We start from the raw sequence: 13,715 nt of genomic DNA, 5'->3' as shown, positions 1-13,715 counted from the left end.
TGCGCATGGGTGTTATTTGTGAGTGTCCCTTCATCACTCATCCTCATCTTCCGGATTAGCCAAAAGCGAAGTAAAATAAAACAAATCAATCGTTAACATGAGAAGTGGAAAACTGGCATGAGACAACAAATGCAAGCATTCTCACCACGGGAGGAGTGGCGATGACCCCTCTCCTTTAGGTCTAAAATTTTATTTGGCTTTAACGATAAATTGTCAATTAACAAATTTATATATTGAGACAGCTCTCTGCGGCGTCCAAAATTAAGCGATTGCCCCCTCAAGATGACAAAAAATATATAACCAACTCCCAGAGACTTGACTTCATTTAACTTAGCAAGCGATTTATGAAAATAGATTCATCTGCCCCACGCGATGGAAAAACGTTAATTTGCCAGCGATGTAGAAATGAATATTTTGGATGAACAGAGCAAATACAAACATGCGGGGATATTTGATAAATGTGCAGTGAGTTTGAATTTTGAAGCAGTTGCTACAAGCATTTACGCTTTCATTATCCCCCCCCGAATTAAGTAGCTCTGAAAGGCGTGCCCTCACACGAGACCAATTTGTGACTTCCCACCCAGCGTTCGAGGATTGATGTCAAATCCAACGGGTTCGTTTACATTCAGTGTAACTTGGACAGTGATCAATAAAGTCAAAGAACACAAGTTCGCAGACATAAGTTACGTGTTCCTCGTGAGACTTTGGCGACGTAATTTACCATCGGAAGATCGAGCAGGGCGTATCATGCGAGCAAGTGTCTTGAACCAGGACAGGTTCTCGAAAACCAGTTTTCGTAGAGCGGTTTTTTTTTTCGGCGTTGCTCGCAGGCGGAAGTTGTGTTCATTCGATGAAGGCCGTGCCGCACACACAAAAAAAGTGCCCAGCGTTACATCACAGTTTTAAGTTCTAGATGTTGCAGTACGTCACGGTCGGGATAAAATTCAAAGAAAAGTTTATGCAGCGTGTTGCCCTGCGATCGAAAACATATGCGTATTTCAGGTTTTAAAATTTGCTGAGGTCGTAGACACACAGGTTTTTTTCTGCACAGGGAGGGGGGGGGGGGTGATATCGAAAGTGCTTGAACGAATAATCCCTCTGTTTTGAATAGTTCGTTTTTTAGAATGGACGATAATAATGGTCGTTAAAAGCGGTCTTGTTCCAAGAAATCGCCTCCTGAGAGTCCGTAACCGTGTATAGTTCAATGCCTTTCTTTGCATGCTAGTTCAAAAGAATAAGTAGGCGAACCAAAGGTGGCCCTAGTTAAGCTTCTAGGGCAATTTACAAATCTCTAAGAGAGCCTCCCCGATGGCGCAGTGGTAGCGTCGTCCCCTTGTAATCAAGGGGTACCGGGTTCGCTACCCGCTGGAGACACATAGTGGTTCAGATCCCACTTTAAACTGTAGGTCCAGTCCCGATTAGCCTTGCTGTGCATAAAGTGGTCATAAAACCTCACCTCAACTCAAGCAACCCACAATTCTCTAAGATTAAAAGAAATAAGTCCTTAAACTAATTAACAACGTGTATCAAATGGATATTTTGTAACATTGCGTGTGTTTTTTTTAAATAATTACGAAACCTTTACATCTGTTCCCAACGTGACCCATGGGTCCCAAAGGTGGCCCACGGCTTATAGTTGACTTAGAAAATGATGCGTGTGCCCAAGAAAACATATTTATTCATGTTTATTCACGTTTCTACATCTTATTAGAAAAAAATGTTGGTGCCAAACTTTTGATTGTTGACATGCATTATAGACAGTAACGACGAATAGCCGACCTCCGTGGGGCCTCTCCGATTGCGCAGTGGTAGCGTCGTCGCCTTGTAATCAAGGGGTCCCGGTTCGATACCCGGTGGAGGCACATAGTGGTTCGGATCCCACTTTAAAAACTGTAGGTCAAGTCCCAATTAGCCTTACTGTGCATAAAGTCGACTTAAAACACCAAAGCAACCTACCTCCGTGTATGACTGATCTGCACAGTCCCTACGACGCCAGGGGTTCCAGAATAACTTAAATAATAAAATGGCTGCTGGCAGCCCGGGACAGTTCATTTTCTGCATGGTGCACCTGAGGGGAACTGGGTACATTAATGTACTGCCATTTGTTAGATGTGTTAAATAGTAATATGATTTCGTAATTTTGGTAACACGGGCTACCTTTGGTTCACGTACCTTAGTGGTGCTCTGCCCTTCTTTATTCGGAAGGTTTTTAAAATCAACTTGAAGTTACCACGAACTATTGGAGAGGTCGAAGGTTCAAATCCCGCCAGCAACTTAGGGAGCTTTCAGATCGAAATCACCAGCGACACCTATGGATACCAGCTTTCAGAAATGAATGCAACATTTCGTACCGGAGTCGGGGATTTATCAAGAAATTCCCATCTGGGGGGGGGGGGGTATAAGTGTAAATCTTGAGCCAAAAGAACCATAAATTGGACCTTCGTGAAAAAATGTAGGTGGTTATGAGGAAATTTTGGGGGTTGGATAAATCACTGACGGGAGTGACGGGATGCGCTGTACATGCCTCTCCGTCTGGGCCGTTTTTACAATATCGTGCAGATTCGGTCTGAAGTGTTCTTATGAAACTCAGATGTATCCTTTCACACCGGCGTCACGGTGGCCGAGCTCATTGAGTACTGGAGTCGCAGTCTCTCTACCAACGATCATGCCTCCCCGACGGCGCAGCGTTATCGTCGTCGCCTTGTAATCAAGGGGTCCCGGGTTCGATTCCCGGTTGAGGCACAAAGTTGTTGGGGTCCCGCTTTAAACTGTAGGTCCAGTAGGTGTAGGTTAAGACACCAACTCAATCAATCAAATCTCTACCAACGATGAAGATTGGAGGCCTGGCGTGGACATTGGGCGTTCTTTTTTGAGTTCCCAGTAATCAATTTAATCTAATCATCATTCATCATCGTCGTGTGCCGAACACGTTGCGTATCAAACTTATGATTTTGTCGCCAAAGGTTCCAGATTCGAATCCTGGTCTGAACATGGGTGTCCCTTGTACGTGCCTCTGTGTCTTCATCATTTTCATCCCATCGCCGCGATTAGCCAAAAAACTGGCAGAAAAGCGATACAGAGTAACGAAAAACATTGAACCTTTCCTTCCGTGCACCAGTGTTGTTCCCAGCAGGATTTTTTTTTTCAGGAACGGCGAATTAATTTTGAAGTCCTGAAGATTTACAGGAAAGTGGAGAAAAGAAATATCCTAAAATGTGCAAGAAACAGAGAAATTAGACGTCATGCATTAATGCACTACACAACAGCTATTTTTTGACTTACGGGTTCCTTCAGTTTTCCTCTTCTGTTGAGTATAAGAACCTGAAATAGTCTATTTCTATCTGATAGAAACTAAAAGTGTAAGGAACTTTCTAGTTTACAATTAATAGTGAAAACTAAAGGTAAATAAAACTTTGTGAATTTAATGTCTAATAGAAAAGAAATAAAATAATTAAGTATAGTACAAGCACAAGATTTATACATCCCCAATTTTACATACCAATCCAGTTTTTTGTGACACACCCCATAAAATTATTCACAAAGGTCTAATTTCATGATAAATTTGCCTTTCACCACTTACACCTTCCTAAATCGAAATCCCTGGATAAGCGCTATGAAAGAGGGAATTTGAAGGTCGAAAAGTGGATGTTTTGATATACAATCGGAAATTTTCCCTCTGGCCCAGGAATTTGCATTGCCGTGCACCCCTTTTTTCCTATCTAGGTTAACCTAATAGGTAAATATAAGAGACGTTAATTAATTGCTCTTTTAAGGGAGATTCAACCACAGAAGTAAGTTTTGGATGCAATTATGAATAGGTAAATGATGCGAATTATATTGTCCTATTTTCTTGAGGAAAGTTAAGTCCAAAGTCTTCGGCGCCCCCATACAGTGACTTTCGAAAAATCAAGGCAAATAAAGATATTTGTTTTTCAATTTTTTTCAAAATGTAGTGAACTCAAGCATGCCCAAGTTTTTTTTTCTTTCAGTAAAAGAATTTCCATGTAGATGTTACCATTCGTAATTATTATCTTTTCTCCTGAAATGTGACCATTTACATCTGTTATACCAAAGCGAACTGTGTCAGTGATTTTTTCCATTCCTGAACTACCTCCTGAAATATTGAACCAAACCGTAATTTATGATGAATTTGATACAGAATTTACCCTTACATCCAAGAACATTGGTAGCCTACACCCAAAGGAAATACTTGCTGAGGTCGGGAGTCCGTTTTCAATTTACAAGTTACGGAATTTCTTCTGTGGCATACATAAATTTCTTCATAAGCATCGATCGAATCAACTCTCTCCCTCCCCCTGTAGATACACCCTTTGCGATTGACAAATCCGTATAAATCCATGTATCTTAAAGATAAGTTAAAATTATGTTTTAAAAACATAATGTCTTGGGGGGAATAAAAGGAATTGACAAATTTCCACTCTTCTCATTTTACTTTACTTTTTTTTTTGGCTAAGCTCAACGATAAGGCTGAATAGTGTTTGGATAAAACTAAAGATCCCGATCACTATTCCCAAACCCACTAGGCGTTGCACGTGAACCATTCTGGTTGCATGGCATCACTCACAAAACTTCGAGTTAGTATTATGTGGAAAAATTTAGTCTTCCCTCGTTAAATTAATTTCATTGTAGAATAAGTTGACAATGTAAAGTATTTAAAAATAGGCCCAAGGACGAGGATTCAAGGCGGGCCAAAAAATATTGAATCGCATACTGTTTTCCATTATCGATGAAGGTTTGAGTTACGCGATTTTTTAAACGCACTAGAAATGTAGCAAGAGAAGACTGTGAACTCAGGGAACAACTTCTAATTTATCCATTGTTTAGGATATATACCTGAAATTATATATTCCCAAACCCACGGCTTTGTTTTTTCATTAAAAAAAGGAAACTTTGAGCCGACTGCATGGTCTCGCAATCTAATTCCCGAAGGGAGCGCCGGCTCCGTGGTGTAGTGGTTAGCACAGCGCCCTACGACGCCAGGGCTCACGGGTTCGAATCCCGGCGTGGGTGTTCTTTGTGAGTGTCCCTTTATCATATCATACATCATCTATCCTCATTGTCGCGATTAGCCAACAGTGGTAGAAAAACGACACTATATTTTAAATAATAAGTTCAGCAGTGGCTACCGAACTGGAATTCCTGGAATTATGTTACTCCCTCTGTCCCATAATTATAGTCCCGTATGCCAAAATGGTAGTACAGGAATGACAGACGAAGATGCAGATGGAAAGCCCAATATATACTGATCCTTGAGTAGTAAAGTTGTATGACTCATTCCCTTTTTTTTGTTCTTCTGTATACACCAATGTCACAGTTTGAATATTGGGCAATTATTATGAGACAACAACCAAAGGTGTACCGGACAATAATTATGGGACAGAGGTAGTATTTCTTAACAGATTTGAACAATGGCTATAGCTATTTATATTTAAATCAACATTTCTCTCTATCTCTCTCTCTCTCTCTCTCTCTCTCTCTCTCTCTCTCTCTCTCTCTCTCTCTCTCTCTCTCTCTCTCTCTCTCTCTCTCTCTCTCTCTCTCTCTCCTCATTGGACGTTTTTATTACTTTGTGACTTAGTGTGAAGGTAGAGCAACCTTTTTTAGACAACAAAAGGAGAAAGGATGGGGACGATCGGTAAGTAAATGATTGCTTATTTGGGTGTCTCTATGCAATCGGTTAATTGTGGATCCTCCTCAAGAGGGATGATGATAGCCTTTTTTTCGGTTTAAAGTGACTATTTTTCATTGGCGTTAGAAAACTAATTTTGAGTTCTTAGCATTAAGCGGCCATAGTGTCGGGACAAACCCCATTGCCCCGTCCTCCCCCCTAATCACCACTACTATACCCGGGCCAAGATATATTACAGCGCAGAACAATTAATGTTCATAATTTCTGTTTCCCTGCTTGCAGCTTGAAGGAAGGATTCCAGAGTTGCCGCGTTTTGCTCAAACAAGCGGACAGCAGTAATCGGCTGTTTGACTGCAAGCCCGGTAAAACAAATAAAACGTTACGTGGACTTAACTAATGTTTAGGCAGGTAATAAATTCAGATATAAAATCATGAAGAAAAAAATCTAGCCAAAATCTCAAAGTTGCTACGAAAATTCGCCATTATAATTATAAATAAAATCACCAAATTGACGTATAATATGTTACATTGAAACCATGTGCATTAATCGAAAAACAAACAGGCCTTTTGTTGAATTGAAAAGATCGATACGAAAATAAGGACTCGTACATGAATGCACCAGAAATCTAGCCCCGTTATGTTTATTTTCCTTGTACTGAATGTGATTCCCAAAGTGTGCGCCGCGGCACCCTGGGGTGCCGCGAAACGTTCCACTATTTTCACTGATATTATATAATTGTTCCAAATATGTGTTTATTTTTTAACTTAAGGCAAGCAACCTAACCGCACTAACTGAGCGTTGCAAGTATTAGATAGGCAGGCCTACATTCTGTCTTGGGCGCCGCGGAAAAATATTTGAACACTAGGCCAGCCGCACACCGTATCCAACAGGACGCGACACTACGCGACGAGTCATTTTGTTAGTCAGCTAAAATCTGATAGCAGATTTCGTCTATGTGCGCAATACATCTAGGTCTGTCTTTTATAATTAGGAAGCGGGTTGACGGAACATAACAGTTTACAGCTGAATCAATGCTTATATGTAGGCTATATGTAGAATTAATTTATCATTTTATATGTTGTGAATTGAGTCAGTTTGTATTACCTTAAATGTATTGCTTACGTCACTATCACGACCTTTACACTTTCAACTGAACCAGTGGCGTATTCTCCCATGTTATCTGGTTTAACCAACTTTTTAAATATATCGCCGAAAAATTCGAAGTTGTCGAACTTCTATTATTGTTTTATTTCTATGTAATAAATATTCACAATAAATAAGAATTGTTCCGGTAGATCGGGTCAAATTACGGAATACGCCACTGAACTGCACAATTTCCGACAACGTACGCACAATATTAGGCCTACAAATCACAATAATCATTATTCTCCCGTTAAATAAAGGAATTATTTGTAGTTAGAGGTTAGAAATCCATGTATGTTCACAAATTCTTAAATGTCGTACCTCGCACAGTTTGCACACACACATTTTCTGCACCAACAATAATCTGGTCATTCAGATTTTCTGTTTCGACGATCTCCTGTGTCCGAATACAATCTCGTTAATTAAATAAAAATGTCGCTGACATGATACTGTCCCCAGTTCGGAAATTTTGGCCTGTAATTTTCCGATCTGTAAGTAGAGGTCTGTGGCTGAATTCCATGGATTCACGCATGCGCAGATTGCAAATTCATAATTTTGTCCCAACGTGTGACTAGTCAAATGTTTCGTCTGGTGTGCGGCTGCCCATAAGAGCCCCATGTTAAACGCTTCCCGAGTCGGTTTGCAACAAAAATGACTCTCCGCGTCGTGTCCGATCCGGTGTGCGGCTGGCCTAAGGACGCCGTGAAACGAAAAATTTTGCTAACGCCTGTAGTAACACTTCAAATTAAAATGTTTTCGTATCCAAAAGTTTAGCACCCACCTTTTCAGCGATAAATTTAATTATTAAAAGTTGTAATGGGCGCGTTAGTTTTCCATATCTCGAGGGGGGATCCATCAAGCATTGACATACGTAGTAAGATGTATTGTGAAACCATTCGCATAATATATTAATACAAATTAATTTCTAGAATTACTTGAACCAATTGCACGTCGCAGAATAGAATAATATTTTAAAATTCACAAACAATAGATCCACTTTTTTTACTTTTTTTAGAATGTATTTAAATTCACACCTTTTTGTCTTAAACCAATTAGTGAGAATAAAGCCTTTATGTTGTCTTGCAGTAACGACTTTTTCTGCTTGATAATTACATTGATGTGTCACGGATGTTACAATGTAAGTGGACTTCCAGACCGAAGCTGCATGTCTCTCAACAGCACAGCGTATATCGTGTCTCCTGCCTTATTTATCTAAATATTATGCCGCACACAAGCACATGTTACTTAATGCAAAAGACAGAGTAGATGTATCGTCCTTAGCAATCCGGAGTGACTCCATAGATGGTGCATACGTTCTAGGTTCAAGTCTCGATGGTGTTTGTGTTTCATCCATTTTATATGTTCATCACGCTTGACGATTAACCTTATAATGTAGAAGAAGCGATGTAAATTCTACTCGCATGTCTGCTGTCTGTATAGCGAAGTGGTTCGTGCAAGGCACTACAGAGCGAGATGTCCAAGCCCAGGATAGCGTTGTATTCGTCGCATCGCCCATTTCATGAGCTCGTCATTCATCCTACCGGCTCGCCGATCTACCTGACTACAGCGCGCTTCGACACCAGGGGTCCCAGGTTTGAATCCCGACTTTGGCATGGGTGTTCTTTGTCGGTGTCCATCACTCATCCTCATCGTTGCGAATAGCCAAAAGGGGCAGATAGGCGACGCTAAATAAGAAGATACATACATCCAGGGCTCGGAAAATCCCGGTCACCAGGAAAATTTCAGCCTGGCGACTGTTTTTTTTGCTGTAATATTGCCGTTTTTTAAATTTGCATGTACGAGATTCAAAGTTCAAATTGCAGTACGGTGGGTTTTTTTATCAACGTTGTGAACATTCCATAGAATCCGTAACAATTTCCTTACTCTTTGTCCTCCAGCCCCAACTTCCTGTTTTATTTTGGCAAGCACTTCGTAATTAAATGCTCACATGATTTAGCCATGTTTTGAATTCGGTGATGCTCAGCTTCTTATAGTGTGCACAACCTGGCGCCGGATTTTCAGAGCTGGCGATTAGCACTAAAGAAGATTTTTCCAGCACTGCATACATCATTCATCCTCTTAACGCAAAAAGTAGAAAAGCGACGTAACTAAATAAATGTAATGCGTCGCTTTTTGCGATCTTTAGTTAATCGCGACGATGGAGTTGATGAACGCCAATATCCATTCTGAGAGTCGAACCCGGGACTTTGTTGGCAATGAGTATCATTTAACGTTTATGCAACCGAGGTGGCACGTGCACCCTTCTCTTTTAAGTTTCGTAAGTCGTCGCATATGGTCCGTGGTTAACAATGTGGAAGCGTCCTCAAAAGTTGACGCGGGGAGGGGTGGGGGAGCTTGTTATGCAGACGACATGAAACCGACTCCGCTTTCGTGCTGCCTTCCCAAGAGGCAGCTGCTTGCCGGGGGTGCATCAGAACGTGACGCATTCATTGGGTGGGTTGCGTCCGTTGAATTGTTAGGTGCGAGTCCTCGGCACCGGCTTTCGTGTGGCCAGGTGCAACATTCGTCGTAACCAGGTTTTCTTTCTTTTTCCTCGAGGAGCAAGCCCTTGAATGGATTGGAGCAGGCAGTGCTGAACGAGATAAACGCGCCGGAAGGAAAGAAAGAAACAAATGCTTCTTTTGGCCACGTCCGTTGTATTCAGGGCGATTTTTAAAATATTTTTGAATAGCATGACTCCTAGAACAGTGGTGACTAACTTTCGGCCATGGATTTAAAATATACGGGTCGCAATAAAGAATAAAATTTTGCATGTTTCTTAGTCCCAACCATTGAACTGTGTATTTAACTGGAACGATCGCTGCAATGCTTTTGCGAATAGTTGTTCCTCCTGTCCACGGGGGAATAAAACTGATTTCTCTTATAGGCTACCATGTATTTCATCGCTTAGATTATTTCACGTAATTTATTGCCATTAAAATTGCTTAGCAAGGCACGGTCATGCGAGGCTTTTGAATATACTGATGGTCCAAATGTTCATTCATATCACTTTCTTGCCTCGGATTTATTCGTGTACTGTGGGTCAGTAACGGATACGTATCCCTCAAAAGAAAAAAATATATATATATTAATGGGAAGGAGGGGACAATTTTTTTGTATTATTGCTTTTGCTTACTTGTCTGGTTTCTCCCTCCGTAGGCGACAAAGAAAATGAATGATGGTCATATTAAATCGAGCAAGAGACACGAACGAGCACTCTTCCCAAGGCCAGCGAAACTGAATGCAACTAGTGTTATGGATGTCGATAAACTTGGGAAACTGAAAGAACAATTTATTTTAGGAATCTTGCAGGGAGAAGCGACAAGTGACACACGTCTCTCGGAATCCAACCTTCAGAAATAATGGAATTTTTCGAACCGACGGGGCACGACAAGCTACACGTGTCTCTCGGACTGGGCAGTTTTCTCAATAGCGTGCATCGTGTCTCCCCGGTCTGTTTTTCGCGCATGGGCGATGAATGTTTTGCTTTCGACTGTTATCATTTGTTTTTATTTAACTCTAGCTTACACGTGCCATTTGAGAAACTTACTTACCTGAGGGAAGGGGGCTCACAAGCCCAAAAAGAATTCAAGAAAACATTTTGTTATTGAATGAATGCTTCCTTTGTTAATTATTTATGTGCAATTATTTATTAATAATAATTACAAAAATTACCATCCTTAATAAAAAAATAACCAATTATTGCATGAGCGTCACACACATATTTTACCATTCACTAAAACTCACAAAAGCCATAATATTTTTTCATTAATGCTTTTTTGTTTATAGAAGTGCAGTTGTTTATTAAGTATAATAATTACAAAATTTACTATCATTACCATTCACTGTCACTGGCATGAGTGTCTCGAATGACAGGCATTCAAAGATGGCGCCTGATAAGACCACCAAATGCATTTTGCCACCTATTTACATTAATTTATGTTTTTATGAACAAATGTAATGCAGAAATATTGTGAACGTCATAGGAAACAATGTATTTATTTCCAATTTTTTACAAAAAAATTTCAATCGAAAAAATAGCACCCTCCCCGGTTAAGGTAAGGTTAATAGTCAGTCGTAAAAATAAGTTTGCACGCAATAGAAAAATTCGTCTGCCTCAGCTTTTCATCCCCCGTGATTTGGCACAACTAAACAAGATAATGGCTTTCCTTTCACACCGTTCTATAGCCCTAACCTACATGTATGGGTGGAAACATTTTTTTTAAAATATTTTTGTGCAAGCTAGATTCTGGAAAAATAAATCAAAGCAGAAGCATCTCGCCCATGCATTCCGAGCTGGAAAAAAGAAATATACATTCCTAGTTTTGAAGAAATTGAAAATCTGTTTTCTTCAAAAACTGCTAAGATATGAATTTAATAAAATCTACCTCACCGACTCACCAATCCCCCCTAGTCTCAGCGTTTCAGTCATTAGATGCAGGTTCACTCTTTGCATATATCAAAAAACTTCTCTCCCAAGAACTCCATAGTTGTGTAGCACATACAATGGTGCTAGTGCTATGAATGGTAGAGTGAGAGGTGTGTCAGGGTCAGACTATTTCCTGAATTACGAGATAACTGTAACCTTTTTCAAATTTTTATTGCTGTAATATCATTGCCCTGAAAGCTAAGATGCAGAATTGGCCATAAACTCTTCCACGTTACGAAGATGGAATAAAGGTAGTTCACTGGCGCACATTTAAACCTGTTAACCACAGTATATAACTTGTTGGCTATAGAGCATACCTAGAAATTTTTAATACAGAAATTTTATAAAATTAATATTTTCAACATAGATTTTGAATAAAGGGTGCTGAAGGGGGTTGTGGAAGAAATTTAAGAGGTGTGCAAGTGCCCCCTGGCGCTGCCCCTGGTATTGCCTATATAAATCCCATGTAGAGGACATCAAGGTGAAGGACTTAATATTGTTTGCTATGTACGATCTCTTTCATCTTAAGACACTCTTCTAGTGTATTGGAGGAGTATTGTTATTATTTCTTCTCGAAATATTGACTGAGCTACAGTCCACCACCTATGGTAAGAGTGCAATCACCATGAAGATAAGATGTACCCAAAGTTTCCCTCAAGATCACTCCCTTAGATCCTCCCCAATGATGTAGTGGTAGCATCGTCGCCTTGTAATCAAGGAGTCCCGGGTTCGATACCCGGTGAAGGCACGTTGCACAGTGGTTTGGTTCCCACTTTAAACTGTAGGTCCAGTCCTGATAGTCTATCTGTGTATAAAGTGGACTTAAAACAGCAACTTAAATTCTAGATCACCACAGCACCTGAAGTGTGTAGCCAACCATTCATGACCTACTGAAAATATCTGATGGATTGTAGCTCACAGTTGATGTTTTACCAATCCTGGCTCTAGCTCTTACATAAAATTTGACATTTTGCTCACAACAATTAGGCTTGATTAACTTGTAACATGTGCAACACTGTGTTAATAGTTTTTGGGGTCGAAATGTGTAAATTGAATATACACGTTTCATTTTTTAGAAGTTATGATAGTAAATGTTGCTGGTCATGTGATCATGTCTTTTCAATGTTTTTTTCTGTGGTAGTTTTAGGTGTGTGTGTGTGTGTCTCAAGTGTTGTTTTTCTTTTCCCTCTTTTAGTCAGCTACAGTACTTACTTCCGGGGCCCAGGTATTTGGAAAGGTGGTTGGTATCCAAAGTCCAAAAACTGCAGCACAGAGTAAGTATAGATTTTTAAGAAATATGTTATCTTCTTTTAGTTGTAAGTTGTATTTGCATTTCATGCAACTGGGTTGAAGTGAATATCTTAAACTGAATGTCTAATTTCTTGAGATATATATACAGGGTGTATCAGAAGAGAGAGCAAAAAACTGAAATGGTGAAAAGTACACTATAGTAGAAGCAAAAAAGTCTCAGTAAACATGAGGTCACAAACGAACAGTTTGCGAGATAATTGCGAATGTATGGTTACGATCCACCACTGACTTGATTGTTTGTCTCCTTGAGCACTCCTAGGTGTCTTGTTTTTCCACACTGCCAAAACGGGGCATTGTAAACAAACCATACATCCTCTACAGGACAGAAGGCGTAGTAGGCATGTCACGTGTCTGAGGAGTGTCAGTTGTGTTGCTCTAGACAAAATGGAACAACCTGATGCATTTCATGTATGGTAGGACTAACGGCAATGCACAAGAGGCTGCACTCTTGCACCAAGAAGCTTACCCTAATCAACAGTGCCCACATTCACAAGGATACATCAGTGCCTCAGGGAACATGGGACCTTCACACATGGTATGCCCGGCCTGCAAACATTATGCCTACAATCAAGCCAGTGATAGATCGTAACCATATATTCGCAATTATCTCACAAACTGTTTGTTTGTGACCTCATGTTTACTGAGACTTTTCATGCTTCTACTACTTTGTACTTTTCACTGTTTCAGTTTGTGCTATTACTGGTGGTACACCCTGTTTATGGTGGGAAACTGTTACATGCAACATCTGAAGTCATCTCGGATGTATATATATCCCAGTTCCTTGTTGCTGCAGTATTCCTCAAAAACAGTTTTCTTCTTGCTTTCATCTTTGTTTAGGTGTAATGTATGAAGGTGTGACATACTTGAATTACAATGCCATGTGAGTAACATATGTTTGTGAAAAGCTGTTATTAAGATTTGGATGTTAAGCACTTGATTGGTGTGCAGATACGTACCCAAAAAAAATCAAAAGGATGATAACTTTGTTTCAGTGTATTCTTTGTTTTATTAAAGAGAAAAGATCTGGGCTTTCACAGGAAATGAAATGTTGACATCGAACCTCCAATAAGTTCATATAAAGGGAAATTATTTATTTTTTACCTATGATTTTAGACTATTCTATACCATATGAAACTTTTTCTTACATTAAATTTTTGCCAATACTGGTAACCAATATTCTG

General features: G+C 40.0%; 1 protein-coding gene across 2 annotated transcripts in view; it reads left to right on the top strand.

The window, feature by feature from the left end:
- Dp (transcription factor Dp) overlaps positions 1-13,715 on the top strand; it is an 89,296-nt gene that overhangs the window by 46,958 nt on the left and 28,623 nt on the right. For both annotated transcript variants that reach the window (XM_083118293.1, XM_083118292.1), the window contains exon 3: positions 12,419-12,497. In XM_083118293.1, the coding sequence (XP_082974419.1) occupies positions 12,419-12,497 (79 nt within the window). The remainder of the gene's footprint in view (positions 1-12,418; positions 12,498-13,715) is intronic.

Source organism: Lepisma saccharinum, chromosome 3 (assembly GCF_977018435.1).
Source record: "Lepisma saccharinum chromosome 3, izLepSacc3.1, whole genome shotgun sequence".
In the NCBI taxonomy this organism is placed as follows: Eukaryota; Metazoa; Arthropoda; class Insecta; order Zygentoma; family Lepismatidae; genus Lepisma; species Lepisma saccharinum.
This window is presented reverse-complemented; position numbering and strand designations above follow the sequence as displayed.